Genomic DNA, 20,216 nt, shown 5'->3' with positions numbered 1-20,216 from the left:
AAACTGCATTTAAAGCTTCTTGCAATTTTCATCTACCAGAGAGATAGTTTGTATGATTGATATACTGAACCTGCCTGTATTTCTGTAATATGCTACTTTTTTGACTCATCCTTTATGCATTGTATTTGATATGCAGGTATTCATACTAATGTTGGCCTGTTGCCGAGTTAAACCTGCCAATGTTTATTATTTAATATTTGCTTGTTTGAGCTTGTTGTTTGAAGGAGTATGAGGATCTTTTTTTTTTTATAATTCTTGCATTAGTTTGATTTTTTGACCCAGCACATGTTAACGTTTTGGGGATATGTGTACCTTACACCCTGTTTATTTGGGACAAAACACTCCCAGTGTCCACTATGATACAGTCGCCACTCTATGAAGTTACAAATACATAGATCTAAACTGGTATTTACACACCAAAACTTATTAAAAAAAGAGATATGAAGAGTTAATGAGGAAGCTGCATTCAGCTCAGGCCCTGCAGTAGTTTCAACTTGGGCGTCTGCCCAAATGTTGTCATCTCCAAGTTGTATCTCTGTAAAAACAGGCTCCGCCTTCTTATTCATATTGGTCATGTGACGCACGGACACCAACGGGTAGTTAGTGGTCAGTGCAAACCACATAAACGCCATGCGATGAGAAATGAGCATCATTCATTAGAGTTGAAAGTAGTCGAAAATAACATTGTGGACAATTATAACACATCGAAATGTAAATGTAGATATCTGCAATTGAGTTTGAGTAGAAGTCAATGGTAAAAGTTGACTAGTTGTAAGTGACAGACATCCACGACAAAAGTTTTCACTGGTATGAAATTGGTGTTCTTGACTGGTGAGGAATTAATTGAAGATAATCTTTAATCTTTAGGATTGCTACCAGTCAGAATAACGTAATTGTAATGTAACCAATACATACACAATAGCTATGACCGCTACTGATGAAATGTGAATAGTGGATGCCAAACAGGCACAACCTGTCATCTGTATGCAGCGACTGTAAAGGCCACAGTTCAGGTCACCCACATGTTCTGTTTTGAGTTTCATGACCGTGCCTCCCTGAAGCTGTTAATGCCCGTTATGAGTAGACGTCTTAAAAACCTGCATGCAGCCGCACTTGCTGCTTAAGCAGACATGTGAGAACCTCTTAAGCATGTAAGCAATGTATAAATACCTTCTTTTTTTTAGTGCATCATAGGTCACTGAGTTCTTCATTCAACCGCTCAGTTATGTGTCATTTTTGTGTCCCGTAAAAGAGGAACGTGACCGTGTAAATGCCGGCTGTGTGTTGTGGCGCTGCATTGGTACAGGACATTCAGGACATTTTAATCACACGGCAGGCACTTTGAATTGAGTGCATTTCTGCTGCTGGGTTAATTACTCCTGTGTGAAGCCTTTTAATGAATCTCACCAGCTAGAGCTATGACCAGGCCCCAAAAAAAAAACAGGCCAGCCCTTCAGGGAGCCCACATAGATTCTGTCCAAGCCCAACTCGGGCTTGAACCACCGCAGCAGACTTGGGCCGAGCCGGATTTAAAAAAACAAACAAATGTCCACTGTAAAATAAAAATAAAAAGTATTACAAGCTGAAGTCAACTAACGTCAATACGGTCCTCATTAATAAAAGAAAGAAGAAGAAAAAGAAAAGTGAAATCTCGGCAAACTCGATTCAGCCAATTACAGCCACACGGTTCTCTCCTTGAACACCTATTGATGATGTTTTTATTGATGATGATGATGATGATGATGATGATGATGAATAATACCCGTCTTGCTAACACTATGCTTTGACTCGTTCTGTGTCCGGCAGCAAAGGGGAGGCAGCAGCCATCGAGACAGAGCTGCTGAGGGACTACCGGTTTGGACAACAGCAGCTGATAGAGATTTGGGGTCAGGCGTGCGCCCTCGCCATCACTAAGGTCTGACTCGTGTCCCAGCTCTTCTTTGTTGTTCACCCGCATGTCTTTGTTTCTGTCTGTCTTGCTTTAAACCATGGTTACGGTGAATGTCGAAAACATTTTTGCATTCGGTCAGAGCAAGTGACGAGAAAGTTCCGTGGTTTAAGGTTGTGTATAACAAGGGCCAAACTAATGCACGACTTTCACCCAGGAGACCGCTGTTTGTGTCCCGTGTGAAAGGTAAACGTTGATTTTTACCCTTGTTAGGTAACACAAGTACACTTGTTTTTACCGTTTTTTAGCTTTACATCCTTCCAGTATTATTTTAACACAACCCAGGATCTTTTTTTCTCACCTTATCCCAGACGTTTCACAACATTAACCGTGTGGCATTGTGCGTTTCTGCATGCGTGATAAGACACTGATATGAAATATGTTTCTGATTCTGTAACGTCAACGTTCACCGTATCCCGAGGTCTGCAGAAAAAAATATTGAAAACATTTCTGCCGACAGGGTTGCACTCAAACTAAAAGCAGAGACAAATAACATCATTCCGACATTTTATTATTGCAGATTTAGCATTTATCGTGAAATAAATCTCTGTTTTAATTTAATGTTATGCGCTCAAAGCTTTTATCTTTGGACCATTAAACCAGTGACACTGCACAGCAGTTGCTATTTACTGTGGTGTGTGTGTGTGTGTGTGTGTGTGTGTGTGTGTGTGTGTGTGTGTGTGTGTGTGTGTGAGAGAGAGTGTTTACTCTAACAATAGTTTTTTTTGCATATATTTTGTGATGTTCTCCATGAATTGAAGAGATGTATTTTCTCTACAGCTCTGCTCTGTCTTTGTATTGAAACAAAACAGGAAAGTTAAGCTAAAAAACATTAATAACCGTTTGAAAATTACCCACAAAGCTTTTCACCACATCTGTCAATTCACAAATCTCACAGCTGTAAGTATCGACAAATAGAAAAATGGTAAAATCCAAGAAAGTCATGCAATTTTGTCTTCAAATCCTGTCCTTTTCTGCATGAAGCATCCAATTCAATGTCAAATATAATCAAACTGCGGCCTCGACCAACGTGCTGCCGTGCAGAATCAGTTAAATAGCCAACAGTGTGTATCACTCAGCGAGTCCTTCGTAAAGGTCACACCCTTTATCCCACGTCTTTTGAGAAAAGCTGCTCCACATTCTGTCACAGTACATGACAAAGCCCAGCATGATAGTAGAAGAGGGCAGAAAGTCACAGCTGCTGCTACTCACACTTTCCTAATTTGACTAAAATGTCTGATTAGTATGTGGAGGAAATGTTGTAACTTTCTGTGACTTTAACCTCCAAACATTTGGAGCGGCTCACCTCGGGGCAGAGCACCTGAGCTCACTCTGTGGCAGCGCTCCTCAACCACAGCTCCTCTCCGCTGTGGTCTGGACTGTGTCAGGCCAAGTGTGTGTGTGTGTGTGTGTCTGTTGGGAACACATGTGGTTCCCTTTGACCAGACCACTGGTTTGCTTTAACGCCACACTGGTTTCCTCAGTGGGCTCTTCAACAGGCCGCGATGAATAAGAGTCTGAGCTGCAGGACACATGAAACCGTGCGCTGCTGCCAGAGGGACGGCTGAAGAGACCAAACTATGAATGATTTACAGTCAAAAAGTTACATAAAACACAACGATAAATATGTTAGCAACAGCTTTAATATCTCTCCTCAGAAGCAATAAGGAAGAGAGACATTCAACTATATATAATAATACGCATAATAGCATTGTTTTTGACAATACAAATAAATACCGTAACATCAGAAATATCATAATTTTCCAATTTCTTCGTTTTTTTTCTTTCAAGCTGCAATAATGTTACCGCACACAACATTAACATGTTATAACCTTTTATGGTGAAATAGCAAACTTGTAACCAAAAAGTTGACGATTTTCACATCCAGCCGTTATTGAGCGACATTAGCATTCATTTGGAGATGTGACGGGATAGATGAGGGATGTGAGAGAGAACCAACACAGTAAAGCTGAGAGGAGATTCAGATTCAGGTCATACATTTGTGTAGATTCATCACTAGGAGTGACACCTTTCATGTTACACTTTACCAAACTGGTATCCAGCTGCCAAAGGAAGACGTTTTCTGCGAAAACAAAAAAAGAAGCTTTAAAACGACGGATGAAGTGAAGTAATGGAGCATTTAATGGCAGATATGTCCCTCAGAAATAGGTGGAGACCAAACCAGAGCTTCCTGGTTTACTAACAATGACATACATATATTACAAAACTGCTTGGCCAATTGCAATTTAAAGGGAACGTGTTTTCTCCTGGATTACGTTTGTTTTTGACCCATCACAAATACTTTATCATCAAGGTCAGCGTTGTCCGTGTAACCAAAAGTAACGTACTTATCTTAATCCAAATGATGATAATTAAAAGTAATAAAAAAAAGCCAAAATCCCGAAGAGCAGTTAAAACACATGACATTGACATACAGAAGATCTAGAAACGTTGTTATGAAACGTGATTCTAAATACATTGTAATGTTGCTCTTTTATTCTGCTGGATGTGTAAATACCGTAAAAGTCGGGTTACAAGCCGCTCCTACCTCCGGTCAGTGTCCCGCTGTAGCAAGCTAGCAGCCACTAGCTCCCCGCTGCTGCTGATACTGCCCAAGTCGGGGCTGGTCACGCTACCTTCGGTGGTTGTTGGGGAGCTAGCGGAGAGCTAGCAGAAGTTAGCGGAGAGCTAGCGGTACTAGCATGAACGCCAGCTGGCTACAGCGGGGAGCAAAGGGGACACTGACCGAAGGTAGTAGCGGCGTGTAACTCGACTTTTACGGTAAGCAACGCTCTGCTAACATGTGTTTCATATCAACTTTATGGGGTGATAATAAGCACATAGTGTGTTTGCAGCTCGTTACGCTGCCCCCAAGTGGCCAAGAAACAAAAATACCATTAATGCGGGTTTAAGTGGCGTTTGTTTAACGGTGACATGTTAGTCATTAATGCATTCATGGTTGGTGTTAATGTTATGCATCTATTGTGTAGGAATCCTTATTAAACACTACAACTGCATATTGTTCAAACCAAATAAAGCCGTTCTTGCGAGGTGAGATAACACGCACTTAAACAAATTTAAAGAAAGTGCGATGGAAAAGAGGAGAAGGAGAAGCTGAGACGGGCAGAGTGGCAGCATCAGAGACTCCCCTGGGAGCGTGTGATTAAACCCACCACATCCACTTCCCCTCTATTATCGTCAGCCGCCGCTGGCCCCGTGCCGGGCCCTCCACCAGCGGCCCCCGCAGCATAGCCTTACTAGACAAACACGGCCTGGACGCTAACCCACAGCACGCTACTGCTCACATGACATCACTGCTATTTCAAGAAAATTACAGTCGAAGGAGATGCAGACAGTCTGAGTTCGCTGGTTTCACTGCCGGCCTACTGCTGCTGGCTTCCAAGTATACCACACAAACAAGCATGTGCTCAGTCACACACACACACACACACACACACACACACCTACACGTCTAGATTATAGGTCTTTTGTAAGTAAATCCTGTCCTGTTCCAGCAGCAGCCCACAGCCACCATGCAGCTCCAGACTGTCTGTGTGTGTGTTTCTGTGTCAGTCTGAGGTTTTTCAACACCTGAGTGGAGACGGGAGACATTTTTTTTTGTTGCCACACACATCAATAAATGACTCTATACCTCACAGGAGCCCCTGGATGGTAGTTTGGTCCTCTAACACAAACAGTAAAGGCACTTTTTCTCTGCATATGTGAGTTTATTTGTGATTCTAGGACCCCGGTCGTGTTTTCTCAGGCCCAGTGTGTGTTTCGGGTTGATTGGAGGTGAAAGAACATGTGCATATAACATTTATTTCAAAGAGGGTATTCCCTCGGAGACCTTATTACAATCAAGACGGACATATTTTTTAGCTGTGAGTGTGACCAGGAGGGAGGTCCTAGCAGAACAACCTGCACTCTCCTAACCTTCATGAAAGTTTGTTTTTAAGTTGTAAAAATGTCATTTTCCCTTTCATTATTTCCTTATTTTTTAGTGCTATGGATAATATGGAGAACGTCTCTGTTGGCCGGACTTGTCATGTCCTCAGCAAACTAAGAAAACGTCAAACAGAGGAGCAGTTTAAAAAAAACAAAAAAAAACACAAACCTGCTGAACAGATGCAACAAACCATCTGTCTGCACTTGTAGAAACTACCTCCAGATCAAAAACATCATAAATATCTCAAACGCTGGAATACATTTCAACAAGTTTATTAACCTTAAAACGGAATCATAAATCCGTGTTTATCTCAAACAAATCTGTGAAAGCGTGTCATTCGTTGCCCAGGAAGTTTGAACCTTTTGGGAATATTAATATAAAACAGTGCTATTATTCTGTAAAAAAGTGTATACAAATATTTAACTTCATATTAGAAAGAAGGGGGGCTGTCATCACTACTGACTTTTGAGTGAGTTTGAGTGTTTTGATTCGTCAGAATTCAAAAAACGTGAATCTCATTTAACAAATAATCCACCGATAAGAGAACTGACGGTTAGCCAATCGGTGCCAGAGGCGGGACTAATGCCATGGACCAGCTCTTCTCTCCTCTGCAGAGCTCCTTCCCTCGTCGCCTCCTATCTCCTCTTCTCTGGCCTTCTTCCCTTTGTGTCTAACAACTTTAAAATGACCTCAACATCTCTGTATCGTTACTCTCTCCGCCTATCTTTTGCATTTGGGCTGAATAATAGTTTTGAATTTGATACAACCCCACTGAACTAACAAATACATTTTACATATACGCCATGTCTTCTCAATATCGCACAACGTCGTCGGCTATTTTTTTTTACTTTCTCATTGAACTCCACTTAAAGTATCACATCACCTGTCGACGTAAAATGACATTAGCTACATTAGCTTCCCCCATTGAAATCGATTAGAGTGGAAGCAATGTCGCCCTGTATATCACCCTGGAACACAGAACGAGGTCATACCTGTAGTTTCTTTTAAATAGGATGATAACATATAGTTACTGAATTCAGTATCTATTCCTGAAGAGTGCCTTGGAATTCCCCCTTTTCTTCCATTTAAAATACAAACAGGCGAGCCGAAGAACCCTTGGGACTGAAACCTGTTGGCGATGCTCTCCATCTCCTCTTCTGCTCGTTGCTTTCTCTATTTCCGTCGTCCGTCTGGAGGCTCGATATCAGAGTCAAGGCGTTGGGATGGATACATGTGAGAGTGAATCAAGGTTCTGCTCCAAACAAGATTAGACGAGTGCTTCAGAAGACATCAGAGCGCCGATGCCCGCATTGATCCGGCCGGCTTCCCTTTATAGCCGCTTCCCTTTCAACAGTGTGTGGCTCTAATGGCTTCACCAGCGGGGAACGGCTCCAGCATTGATATCGCTGATCCTCCAGACGGCTTTTAACAGTTAGAGGAAAAAGGTCATTAAACCCACTGATGGGAGTTTTTGTGTGAAGGGCAGAAAGAGCAAGAGGAACCTCGGTCATTTTAAAGCATTATTTAGCTTTTTTTTCTTCCACTTTGGGAGAGTGGAACAAGCTGTAACACAACACTGACATGTTTATTTTTTATCACCTTTATAAAGATGTAATTGCTAATGTGTTATCAAGTTGTTTTCCATTCACAGACCAGGGAGACACGCAGTAGCGTTAGCTTTCTTTTGTCGTCCTTTTTACCCGTCGATATCGGTCAAACAAATACAGGACTTTCCCCTGGGAGAAAGCAAAATGTATCATTTTTTGGAGGTTTGTAAGGGACGTGTTTTCTGTACTTGTTCTACGTGGTTTACTTGTGTATTTATATAGTTTACGTACATATTTTAAGCCCCACCAAGTAGTTTTGTGGCCTAAACATAACCGCATGGCGTTACGTGACACGTGAAAAGCTTAAATTGTGAAGACACACAGACTGACGATTTGTTGGTAAATCTAATATTAAAAACATTGATTTGTGCAGCTGTAAGTCTGCTCATCTGCTCCGTTGATCTATAGCTGTTTTATTTCAGTCAAATAACACCTTCATGGGCGGGTTCACAGTGGGGGACAGACTATCAGAGGTAGCTCGCTTTTAATAGCTGGTTGCAGTAATTATAGTTAGCAATAATTTCCCTCTGGGGAGCAGCGCAGAACAGAGTGCTCGACATTACACACACACACATACGTATACATCCACATATCCACAGAGGGTGCCACTTTAAATGAACTCAGTGGGATTAACATCAGATTACACAGTGTGAAGCTCGCTAAGAGCTTCTGTCTCATTAGATATGAAAATGAAAGACAGTGTCCCGTCGTCCACTTCCAGTCTCTCTCTTCCTCTCAATCACTCCCTCACTCCTCTCTCCTAATATTGCCATCAACCCCGTGGCCCCCATCCATCTCTTTGAGTCTGTGATGATTTCTCAGCTGAGCTGTTATGATGGAGGTAACGGCTGCTGTCTCTCCTTCTGGATTCACCGCTCCAGCCGATGCACTCCGAGTCTCGTTATATCCAATTATAATATGTGCGTAATGGCCTATTTCTCCATTTGAACTTTCTCCTGGACTGAAAACATTAGTGGAAGCGGAGCTAAATGGATTTTATGGAAGAATTTCGGCCTATTTTCAAGCTTATCCACAAACTTTGGAGGTCAAGGATAACAAATGAAGTGAGTCCCAATTTGAATAACATAACAGCTTTATATGACAACCTGAAAATTACAGTGTAATTATTTTTGCAATTCACTTATATACTAATACTGATACACCATAATCATTTAAAAATAGTTACGGGGTACAATAAAACATTTATGGATGACTGAACATATTATAATAACAATAATTGCAGGGTGCAGTGAAGTTATGAGAAACCCCCCCAAAAATAAAACGCCAGCAATATCTTTTCTTTATTACGAGGAGCTCATCATCTGCCCTGCATTTAAAGGCTGTGATCCAAAAGCCTTGTGAAGGGAACTGCACTCGTAGACTCTTCATTGGATTAATTGATGTCACGAGTCGTGTTCAAATTGGACAGCATTTCCAGAAGTCTTCCTCAGTTCAAGTTCTTCTTCGATGAGAAGATGCGGTGACCTTCACAATGTGCGGTGACCTTCACAATGATGGACAACCCCTCTTGTATAATATAAGAGTGCAGAAACTCTCAGTGGACAACTTCATTGCTTTGAAGAATCTGTGGGAAATGAAGGCAGACACCTTTTTTTTGGGTCTTTCAGTAATGATCATTACTGAGTGTACACACACACACACACACACACACACACACACACACACACACACGTGCACACTCAGCACTTCGGTAGGTGTTGCAGATGGAAAATTAGCCACTCAGGTTGACAGTTCCTCAGGCGAATACCGGGCACGTTTAAGAAGGTGCGCGGTGATTTACAAGGGATTATGCAGCCAGCAAGCCAGGCGGCTGCCAGCAGCTCGCTGCAGCCGGGGCCGAGACGGAAAGTGTATTACACACACGGAAGCGTCCCGCGGCTAGGACACTGGTATTTTGTCCCAGCGTTGCCAGGATTATTTTAATGAGATTGGAACCTTTTTTTTTCTTCTTCTGGGAGACAGAGGACACAATGTAGCCGGTGCCTTTTCCACCCTCGTCCGGCACGACTGGAATGCTGCAGCCCGTCACTCTGAGCGTGATGGAGAGGCTCAGATCGGATAACCTGCGCTGAGTCACAACTTTTAGGACTTCATACTCGACACAGATGACTTGTGACTTATTGGACTCGAGCTTTTTGACGCCTTTGCCGAAGCCAAAAGGTTAAAAAGTACGTGCCACAAAACCATTTCAATCTGGAGAGACTTCATTCAAGTTAAATCATAATGTATTACGCATGCATGCTGAAATGAATAATGAAGAGTCTTTGGCGATTGGATATATTAGAAGAGGGTCCTGATGCTGAGTAGCAGGACCGGGCGCTGAGTGATAACGTTGATGATAGCTGAGGAGAGCGGTTATTACATGTTGACACTAAATGTGATTTTTCACAAATGTGTTATTGGAGAAGGATATAGAATGAAGATTTGTGAATGAATGAGTGCAAAGAGAACTTGTGCTAAGCTTAATTTAATTTCCCTTCATTCCCAGCAAGTCGACACTTACTTTCCCACATCTTTTTTTCAAGTTCAGTCACATCTGTTTGTTTGTTATATAAAATATACAAAAATTCACATTTTAAACAGCATTCATCCGTTTTGTTAATGTAACATATTGTTAAAATGACATTACACTTGGTGAAGAGCGCATTATGAGTTCAGGACCTGGCACTTGTGACTTGGTCCTCCCTCTGCTGGAAGCTTATAGCCATCTTTCAGTTCCTCTTGATTTGATTGATCTCTATAGTAACCCTGTCTCTTGTATCCCTGTCTCTCTTATGCTTCTCCTTTCCCTCGTTTCTAACTGCCGGCCTCTCCTTCTGTGTCTCCACCAGGCCTACCCGCTCAGCTCTCTAGCAAAGAAGCAGCCCACGGTGCTGGTGATCTGTGGTCCAGATCAAAACGGCTCCATCGGCCTGGTGTGTGCCCGACACCTGCGCATGTATGTAAGTAAACTCAACAATCATGGGTGGATTATGAGACAATGGGCCCCCAAAGGGCCCCAATGCCTCTCCTACAAACAGTAGGAACACATTCTAGTTGTTTAGCCTCTCTTTGTTGTTGTTTTGTGTCTCTTTGTAGTAACTGTTGTGGTCTTTTTGTAGTTTTGCAGGTCTTTGTAGTCTTTTTTTTCGAAGCCCAAACGTCTTTATAGGCATTGTGAGTCTCTTTGGTATCTTTGCAGCAGTTTTTTGTCATTTTTTTCTGGCTATTTTTAGTCCTTTTGTGTCATTTTGTAGTCCTTGTTGTCTCTTTGTGGTCATTTTGTGTCAATTTGTATTTGCTCAATGGGTCTTTGTGGTTGTTTTGGGCCTTTAGTTGTTTGTGAGTCTCTTTGCAGCTGTGTTTATCTCTTTGTAGGTCTGTTTATAGCCGTTGTTTTGTTGCTTGTGGTCACTTTGTGCCTCTTCCTGCTTGGTACGTGTCTCTTGGAGCGACTTATTGCAGGTGAGGTAATCCATCAACACCAACAATAACTTTTTCAGTGCACAAAAACAGCTATTATATTCAACCACATTACTAATAATCCATTAGAAAACACAGTCTGGTGCTGACTGAGTCATTTGGATATGCTTCAGGCCTAGCAGGGGACCCCCTATACGGGCCCTGTGCGCTCTACGCGGTTTCCTTTCAGCTCCTGTAAACGCCTCGCAGCACTTATCCCATTACGCTCCCCGCAAGGCCACTCAGACGCTCATGATATCATGCTTTTGTTACTCTCGTTAAAGCCGTCTGCCTCTTACGCTCGGCGGCCACAACGTGATGTCATGACCAGGATTTGCTGACTGACATTTTGACATTTCAAGACTAATTGTTTTTGGACGCGGGACTCGTCCGCCTCTGAACACATCACGGATCACGACCTGAGAAGAAAAAGAGTCTCTTTCTCACAGTTCATCTCAGTACTCGGGCGCTGTAGTCCCGCCCACGTCTATGACTTTATTGGAAGGGAAATATTGGATATGTGTTTTTGGGATCTTTGGTTTCGAGCGGAATGCATCTATACACTTTACCATATGTGTCTGACACGCTTGATTTACTGTGCATTGATAGTTCTGATTAAAACCATGTTAGATGGCTCTCTGTGGAGCTTCTCCCTCTTCCTTCTTTTTACTCCTTGAGGCCAAGGACAGGAGGTTAGAGGTCAGCTCCGAGGGAGATATATATTTTACCCCGACATTCCAGAAATGAAGCTTACCCATAAATTAAAAACAATTAGGCATCGATTCCGTCTTCTAAATATATCTTTTGTTCGCTATTTTACGTCTTTGTTTCTAATGTTTTCCCCGTCTGCGCCGGTTCTTTTCCTGCAGCTTTTGGTCACCAATCGGGAAACATTTTTTACTGCATCTTGAGATGTGTGCGCTTTTATTATTATTATTTTTTCCAAAGCGACTGTCGGCCGACTGGGACCACACATGTCTGACTCGCTGCTCTGACTTCAGAAACTCGAGTACTTACTTTGGACTGTGAGAGAGAGAGAGAGTGGATGTTTTTCATGGTGCGACGTGATCCCTGTCAGCAGGGGGACGTGCCAGCATACATGAGAGACACACACACACACACACACACACACACACACACACACACAGCCTTGAGCTGTGAATGTGATTAGACAGAGCAGAGGAATGGATGATCAGCCGCAGGCTAACGGGCCAACTTGCTTCTCACGTCGCTTCACGACGTCCGCGTTCACAAAGGCTGCTTGTGTCGGTGATTGTCATGCATCTTTGATTATTTCCAATAATTACAAAACAATGTTGCATACCGGAAGGCACAGATACTCATGGATCAAAGCTGATGTTTGATGAGTACATAAAAAAAAGTCTTATGCACATTAGTGCCGGTGTATTTTCATATTGAACGAGTGGACATGATGTTGTGTTTGGATCACTGCCCTTTGCTCATCACTGCTTGATGTTAGTTAGAACTGGCATTGAATGAAATTCAAATTCCTTCTTACTCAACCTTAAAGCAAAACAAAATTACAAAGGAAACCGCTTATGTGGATCAAAAAGCTTCAGACAGAATCATTCCTATACAAATAATATTTAAGTAACTGCGTTTAGTAACCATGTGGTCAGCTTGAAGGTTCATTTGGGGGTCTTTTCATACATGTTTTGTTTTACTTTATTGCCATGATACTGTATTTTATGATCATGTATGTTTTCAAATGCTGCCACCAGTTCAGCAGAGAAACCTAGTTTATGTTCAGGCATGTTAACAATATAGAAATGCACTGAAAGCACCACCTATAGCTGTGGGTCAGGTTTTCTACTTGCACTACTGATGTACGGTTTTAAGCTCCAGCCTAATTATAATTTGAGCCACAGAAAACAGTGTTTCATATACAGAACTGTGCTTAATTCTAGTGTATTTAAATAGAACACAGGGCAGTCATTTAAGTTGTACAGTCATTTAAAAAGGGTTTAGAAACAGTCAATCAAAGTCCATTTCATTACCACCCAACTATGTATTTCACAAACATTTAATAGAGATCTGCAGGAGAAATAATGAAGAAGAAAAACAACTTGTGAGAATAATCCTCCGCTTGTAGTGATCAATTTGACCCGGACAGACATGATCACTAGAAGAGGCAGCCACTGTAATTTAAATCACATATAACAATTTAAAGTCTTGTCACATGTCAAAATGATGGTTGTTTCACCAGATAAAGACTTGACTGTGCTGCTGCAGACCTCATCCGTCCATTCCTAATGGTCTGTGTATGAAAACACTACTTGACACCCTCATCCCTCAGGGAGAAGAAGTGTACCGCTGTCAGATGTGAGCAATAACTTGGGGGGGAAAAACCTTGTTTGTGTTACCCTTTGCTTGTTTCTCTCTCACGCCTCATTTCTGCTCATGCTCAGTGACACTGAGCCCTTCCTTAGTTTCACACGGTTAGATGGCGTTGATGAGGTTAACGGCATGGCGAACCCCGAGGGACGCACACACACACACAGACACACACAGTGGATCGTATTGGGCCTGGTTGCTCGCCTTGTGGAGATCATGACGGAGATGACGTCATGTGATGAGTGTCTGTGGCTGTCTGATTGGTTTAGGATCCCCAAGGAAGCAGCAGTCTGTCTGACATAACAGATCACTTCCTTTGTAGGGCAGCCTCAGCTCAGCCACATTTGAAACTGTTTCTATTTATTTATTTATACCTTCGTGTGGTGTTTTTCACTAAAAATGTCTGATAAGCTGTTTTTGTTGACAGCGACCTCCCGGACATACCCATAACACTTGAATGTGTGTCTTCGTCTCTGGACAGCATGAATTGTAACCAATAGTAGCTGACATGAAAGAGACAATTTTTTGCCTAATTTAAAGAAATTCCTGAAGACCTCTCTCCATTTTTCTATCGTCGATGGTTAGATTTTGTTATTGGTTCTTCTTCTTCTTCTTCTTCTTCTTCTTCTTCTTCTTCTTCTTCTTCTTCTTCTTCTTCTTCTTCTTCTGGGTTTACAGCCTTGCATGGCCTATAGTCAACTTTATTTGCCTCCACCCAGTTGATGAAACATTTTAAAATTTGCTTCTTAAAAAAAATTGGGGTGAACTGGCCCTTTACATGCATTATGTAGATATTTATCAAGGACTATGTTTTCGAGAAAAGATAAGACCCCTTACATGATTAAACCCACTACTGACAGTGATTCCTAGCTTTGAGGATTTATCCTTGAGACCATGTCAAGGTCATGGGTCACAGTGCTTCCTGCTGAGCATCACAGACCTTTCAGACGGCGGGTGTCTGGATTTCTACTCCTCTCAGCTCCCAATTTACAAGAGAAGTATTCATTCAGGAGCCAGACTGTAGAAAACCACAACGTCAGACCAGTGGTCATCGGTATTTTCACTTGTCGAGAACCGGAGGACAAATGTATCAAACACATTGTCACTGTTGGCTGGAATCGTAGATTGTAGTGTCAATAATGTGTAACCTTTCCTCTATTTTCCTCTACCCCCCCCACCTCTTCTCTGTTGTTACTCACAGGAATATGAGCCCACCATCTACCACCCTCAACGCTCCCCTCAAAGTCTACACCAGGACTTCACAGTTCAGTGTGAGAAGATGGACATCCCTTCCCTCTCCTATCTCCCCACAGAGGTCAGCAGCATTTGAACAGAACGACACACCTTCAGCGATGTTGCTGTTTGCCGACGTCACATGTGACCGACTCGCCGATTAACACGCAATCGTTTAGTTAGAAAGCACGCGCTGATTTACTTGCTTTGGTTAGCAGAGTACCGTAAAAGTTGGGTTACAAGCCGCTCCTACCTCCGGTCAGTGTCCCGCTGTAGCAAGCTAGCAGCAGCGCTAGCTACTAGCGCTGCTGCTAGCTCCCCGCTGCTGCTACTGCCCGCGTCCCCTCTGCCCAAGTCGGGTGTCGAGCCGGGGCTGGTCCCGCTACTTTTAGTGGTTGTAGGGGAGCTAGCGGAAGTTAGTGGGGGAACTAGCGCAGCGCTAGCAAAAGCGCTAGCAGGAGCGCTAGCAAGAGCACTAGCAGGAGCGCTAGCTGGCTACAGCGGGGAGCTAACGCGGACACTGACCGAAGGTAGTAGCGGCTTGTAACCTGACTTTTACGGTAGGTCAATATTTTAGGAGATGTGCTTGTATTCTGGTTAAACTTGTGAAAGGTAATTAAATATAATTCATTAAATAACCCATGTAATCGATAGCCAGTGCATGCCTCTAAGGAAGTCAGGTGACATTAGTAAAAAGAGCAACAAAGTTCACATAAGGAGGACGGCGTGAACAAACACAGGACTTTCACCTAGGAAGTACAAACATACTTATTTAATCCAAACCACAACCTTTTAATGAACCTAACCCAGAAGGTTTATTGCTTGAACAGATCCTGCACAGCAGGACTTACACAGGAACGCAGATCGCTCATGTTGCTGGACAATCCCACGAAAAATGTATGTAAGATATCATGCGATCTGTTGTAGGGGGATATGTTTTTATGGTAAATATGAAACGAACTGGGTAGTTTAGCTTAGGAAACTGTTATCCTGGCTCTGTCCCAAGGTAATGCAATCCTCCTCCTGCTGCTTTAAATTGAGTCATTGGATTAGATCACTCAAAAATGTATGTAAACCATTTTAGTTCGTGACCCTTTTGAATGAATATGAAACATCTACTTTTGAGATGACTTTCCTTTGCTGTTATTCATCTTGCAAACGCCCCGATAATTCATGCTTGCAATCCAATCTGTTTAGGTGCAGCTTATAAACGACGCCTACAACGTAGTGATTGATGCCATGCTGGGCCCAGACGCAGACTGCGCCAACATTAAAGAGCCCTACGCTGGTATCCTGGTCACCCTGAAGCAAGTCAAGATCCCCATTGCCAGTGTGGACGTGCCCTCAGGTACGTGTTCCCACAACCGGTAGATATCAGGCTGCAGGCTCAGCAACACAACTTGATAAATGTGCCTCCAGGCAGCTCTTGGCTCCCAGGCAGGAGTTTTCCAAAGTCTGGAGGCACACGTGGAGGATAAATCTTACTCTACAGTGTGAGCTCATCATACCCCAAATGCACCACCTGCTGGGTGTGAGCACAACAGGTATAGAATGATCACAATCCTCTCCTCGCCCTAAATTCCTGTCCTCCTCCTCCTTCCTTTTCTGTCTTTCTCTAGGTTGGGACGTAGAAGAAGCGAGTCAGGATGGCATCAACCCAGAACTTCTCATCTCACTCACAGCACCAAAGAAGTGCGCCATAAGTTTCTCGGGGAAGCATTTCTTGGCCGGACGCTTCCTGCCATACGACATCCAGAAAAAATACGAGCTTAACCTCCCAGACTACCCCGGCACAGACTGTCTCGTAGAATTGTAACACATGTGAAACATAAGAGCCAGAGTGACCACTCCTCATTAAAAAAAAAAAAAAAAAAACGTACAGTTGATCCCTTCTCTTGTTTTGTATTTTATAGATTGTTAATGTGATTGAATGTGTAACAGCTCAGTTGTGTAGATCAGGCTACACCTTAGCCGAATGTGCCGTGGAGCTACAGTAGAAGGGTAATATTTAGAAGCTGTGGTTTGAGTCAAGTCTTTTTAGGGAGTGGCATGAGTTTTTGTGTCAGTCTCCTTGTACAAGCTGTAGCATTACACTGTTTACTGATTATTTTGCAAAAGACAGAAATTTCTTCGGAGAGATGAATTTTTCTACGACGCCAAACACTGGAACGTTTTGTTTCTTTTTTTTTCTCCTTCAAAACTTTTTTAATGTTCATGTTGGGATGCTTTTCTGTTTTAACTTTCTACTGAAATGTGCTGCTGAGATGAGACGTCGTGCAGGTCGGCCACTTAGACATTTCTGTTTGAGTGTTTTCGGTTTTGTTTGGTCGGCCTGCATTTCTGCATTACTTCTGTTTCAGTTACTTCATTCAGCTGTTACAAAAGGCCCAGAATGATCTTATTGTCCAATAAAAAATAAAACAACTCAGCTGGTGGTGTTTTGTTTTCCTTCGCATAAAGCTGCAGTGATCAGTATATTTTACATGAACTTATAGGACTATAGCATGACCTTTTAGCCTTTCTTTGATCGTCGTTTTGGTTTCCTTGCTCCCATCAACCACGTGTCCAGCAGACAGGCAGCTGTTTTCAGCGAGAAAGGTCCAATAAAACCGCTGTCCGTGACCTGCTCGTCAATAAACGGCAGACGGAAGAAGTTAGCAATAGATGGTGTATTTAGTGGAGACTCAAAATATAGCGGATAAAATACCATGTATGTTTCTGGTGCAGACCAAAATCGAGCTAAAAACATTCAACATTGGACTTCAATGTCATTTGGAGTTCAAATGAAAGCTATGGTTGCTCTGTGTCTGCTGGATGTTTGGGCAACTGTTTGCTGACATGTTCACAAACACCTTTATATGGAGACAAAGTTATGTTTTCAGCTTGTTCCAGTGCCCCCATGTGGCCAAAAAACTAGATTACGGTAGCTTTAAAGCAGGGGTCGGCAACGTTTTTGAAATAACGTGTTAAATGTTCTTGTTAATCAGTGTGCCGTATCAACATTACGTTTAAGTTTAGTCATGAGACATCAAAATTTGAATCCCCAATGAATATGTAATGTTATAAAAAAAAAGATACATTTCTTCCCCATAATCAGGACATTGTAATTACATATGAGAGCCTTTCCTTTTGTAAGCATCCACATCTGAGTTAAAATCATGAAATCATGAACTTTCCAAACTTCCAATGATCTTGTTCATCAGCAATAAACTTTATAAATTCTGCAAAGAAGACAACGGGTACTAGCCAATCAGAGGCATAGTAGGGCGGGTCTTCGCGGAATGCAGGTCTGGACAAAAAACTGTCAAACTATCGTAAATTACAGGACCTTTGAGTCCCCTGTGAAACCGAAAATTCAGTTATGTTTTCCAACGAGGTGTCGCTACGTCACATGACACCATGTCCGTAGCTTAAGTAGCTATTTTAACGATAAATCGTGATATTTTTTTCCGAAAACCTAACCACGTAGGTTTGGTTTCCTAAACCTCGACAACGTGAACCCCGAGTTACAACCTACGTGTCGAGAGACGACGCGAAAGGTTGCTCAAGCGGCAACACATGACGAGTAGAGATGAGATCACGTTGCACATGCAGTTAGTCTTGAGCTTCTTTGGTGAGCGCATGCACTTCTGTTTACTGGTTCCCAACTGGATTTGATTTGGTAATGAAAGCCATAAACAGGTGTGATCAGCTTGTAATCAGCTGTAGAGGAAGGCTGCTCATTATTGGGCCTTGGGCGGCGGGCTTCTAGGAGAATGACTAAGAGAGACGTCCGTGCTGTTTATGAATGAGGTCATGTGTATTTATGCGAAGTTCAGGAGCTTCTTCTGAATGCTAATGCGCTAACGCACATGTGTGCGTGGGGAGGAAAAGTCAGTAAAAAGGAATGTCCATCCGGTGGTATTAAATCTGTCAGGAGCAAACTGACGAGGGTTTTAGAAATATGCACGAGCGCTCGGTGGTCCCGCCTTTCATGACCGTCCAATCCCGGTCCGGAAACAAGGGCTTGTCGCCGCGCTGTTGCCCGGGATATTTTCTCGAGAGCCGCTGAGTGATGGAGCTCGGGCGCGTCGCCTGACAGCGGCACTTGTCGTAATATCCGTGTGAGAGATAGAGAGTCTTACATGGAGAAGAATGATTTAATGAGTGAGGCAGAATGTTTAATGGAGTGCTTCCATTGTACAGCAAAAGATCACACTTGAACAACTTACAGGGCCTTTTTCTAAATGGGTCCCATCTCTCTTTCTTTGTTGTAAATATTAAAGACAAAACAAAACATTGCCTGTTTAAGATTTCACTTTTGCATTTATTGCACCCTATTGCATTGTATTATTACTATTTTAATATTTAATGGTTCTTTCTATCAGGACAAGTATGTCCCAATAGTTGTTATTCCTAAAGGACCTGTTGCTAGACAGGAACACATCATTCTATAGAGAAATAAACACTGTAAAAAAATCATTATTGCAGACACTTAATGAAAGGGTGGTCACACGTAAGTGATCCCATGTATGATCTATTTTCAGTTCTATGGGTAACTTCTACATATCGATGCCCCGAAGAGAGAGAAAGACGTCTGTCCAAAAGCAGCCTGATTATGTAGGCGTTCAGGATTTAAGTTTATTATTAGCTAATTTAATGGCATGATGAAAAGATATCTCGGTTCTTGAGAATTCCTAATTATTACAATTAGGAATTCTCAAGAACCAAGATATTGGAGGAAGTCAGTTGGTGTTGAAGTGGTAGAAGAATATTATACGAATACAACAATGTAAAAATACGACATTACTACAAGTAAAAATTATGAATTATGAGTAAAAGTGTTCGGCTAGCTTAGTCACAAGATAAATCAGGGGTCCAGAGGTGATTAATAAGCAAAGAAGAAATAAAAGTTCTGCAACATATATTTGTGTTTTTTTTTTATATCAATTATTAAATGAAGCAATGTGAGAAGTTAACTGGCTGGAATAATCAGAATTGTGACATGGAGCCAAACATTTTGGAAACCAGTGAATCTTAAAATGTCACATAAATGTAGTGGAGTAAAACATTGAATATAAATGCTCAAGTAACGTATAAGTACCTCAACATTGTAAATTATGTGTGCTTAGTTACTTTCCATCATGGAAGTGTGACATCATTGTCAGGGTTTGAACTTTAATATCCTAAACTTCATTCCATTGTTGTCCCACCCAACCTTTAACAAGATAGACATGCATATATACTGTATAATAGATGCAATATGTAAATGTTTATTGTTGTCAAATGTTGTTATTTCAAAATATTTTAAATTTTGAACCTAGAGAAATTTGTAAAAGAGTCAAATATACACTATGTTGTTAATTGCCATGTTTTTATTTATTTTACAATCGTAGTCGCTAAATTGCAGCAAGTGACACATGTCAAGGGAGCCGGAGAGCTTTGCACCTCATAAGCACCTCTCCTGTCTGCGTTCGGGGGAGTTTTTCCTGAATGGCATGCCATATGACGCCACTTCCACTCTTTGGCAGTGCATCGCCCGGCAATCAGCGACTGTTAAAAAGTTACAAAACTGAACCAGAAGTCGAACCAGAGGCAGAGCAACATCTGGCACTGTCCTGTGTCTGGTGGAGATAAAAAAAAGAGAGAGTGAGAGAGAGATTTGTGTTGAAAAGAGTGAGGC

The 20,216-nt window shown here is 42.2% G+C and overlaps 1 protein-coding gene across 1 annotated transcript in view; it reads left to right on the top strand.

The window, feature by feature from the left end:
• yjefn3 (YjeF N-terminal domain containing 3) overlaps positions 1–16,841 on the top strand; it is a gene marked incomplete at its 5' end in the record, with an annotated part of 45,934 nt that extends 29,093 nt beyond the window's left edge. Inside the window, 5 exons of the mRNA XM_079221220.1 lie at positions 1,807–1,915; positions 10,357–10,467; positions 14,523–14,636; positions 15,752–15,902; positions 16,174–16,841. Of these exons, the coding sequence (XP_079077346.1) occupies positions 1,807–1,915; positions 10,357–10,467; positions 14,523–14,636; positions 15,752–15,902; positions 16,174–16,370 (682 nt within the window). The 3' untranslated portion in view covers positions 16,371–16,841. The remainder of the gene's footprint in view (positions 1–1,806; positions 1,916–10,356; positions 10,468–14,522; positions 14,637–15,751; positions 15,903–16,173) is intronic.
• Positions 16,842–20,216: the final 3,375 nt, after the last annotated feature.

This window comes from Taurulus bubalis (assembly GCF_910589615.1).
Source record: "Taurulus bubalis genome assembly, chromosome: 7".
NCBI lineage: Eukaryota > Metazoa > Chordata > Actinopteri > Perciformes > Cottidae > Taurulus > Taurulus bubalis.
The sequence above is the reverse complement of the archived record's forward strand: the minus strand, read 5'-3'. Positions and strand labels throughout refer to the sequence as shown.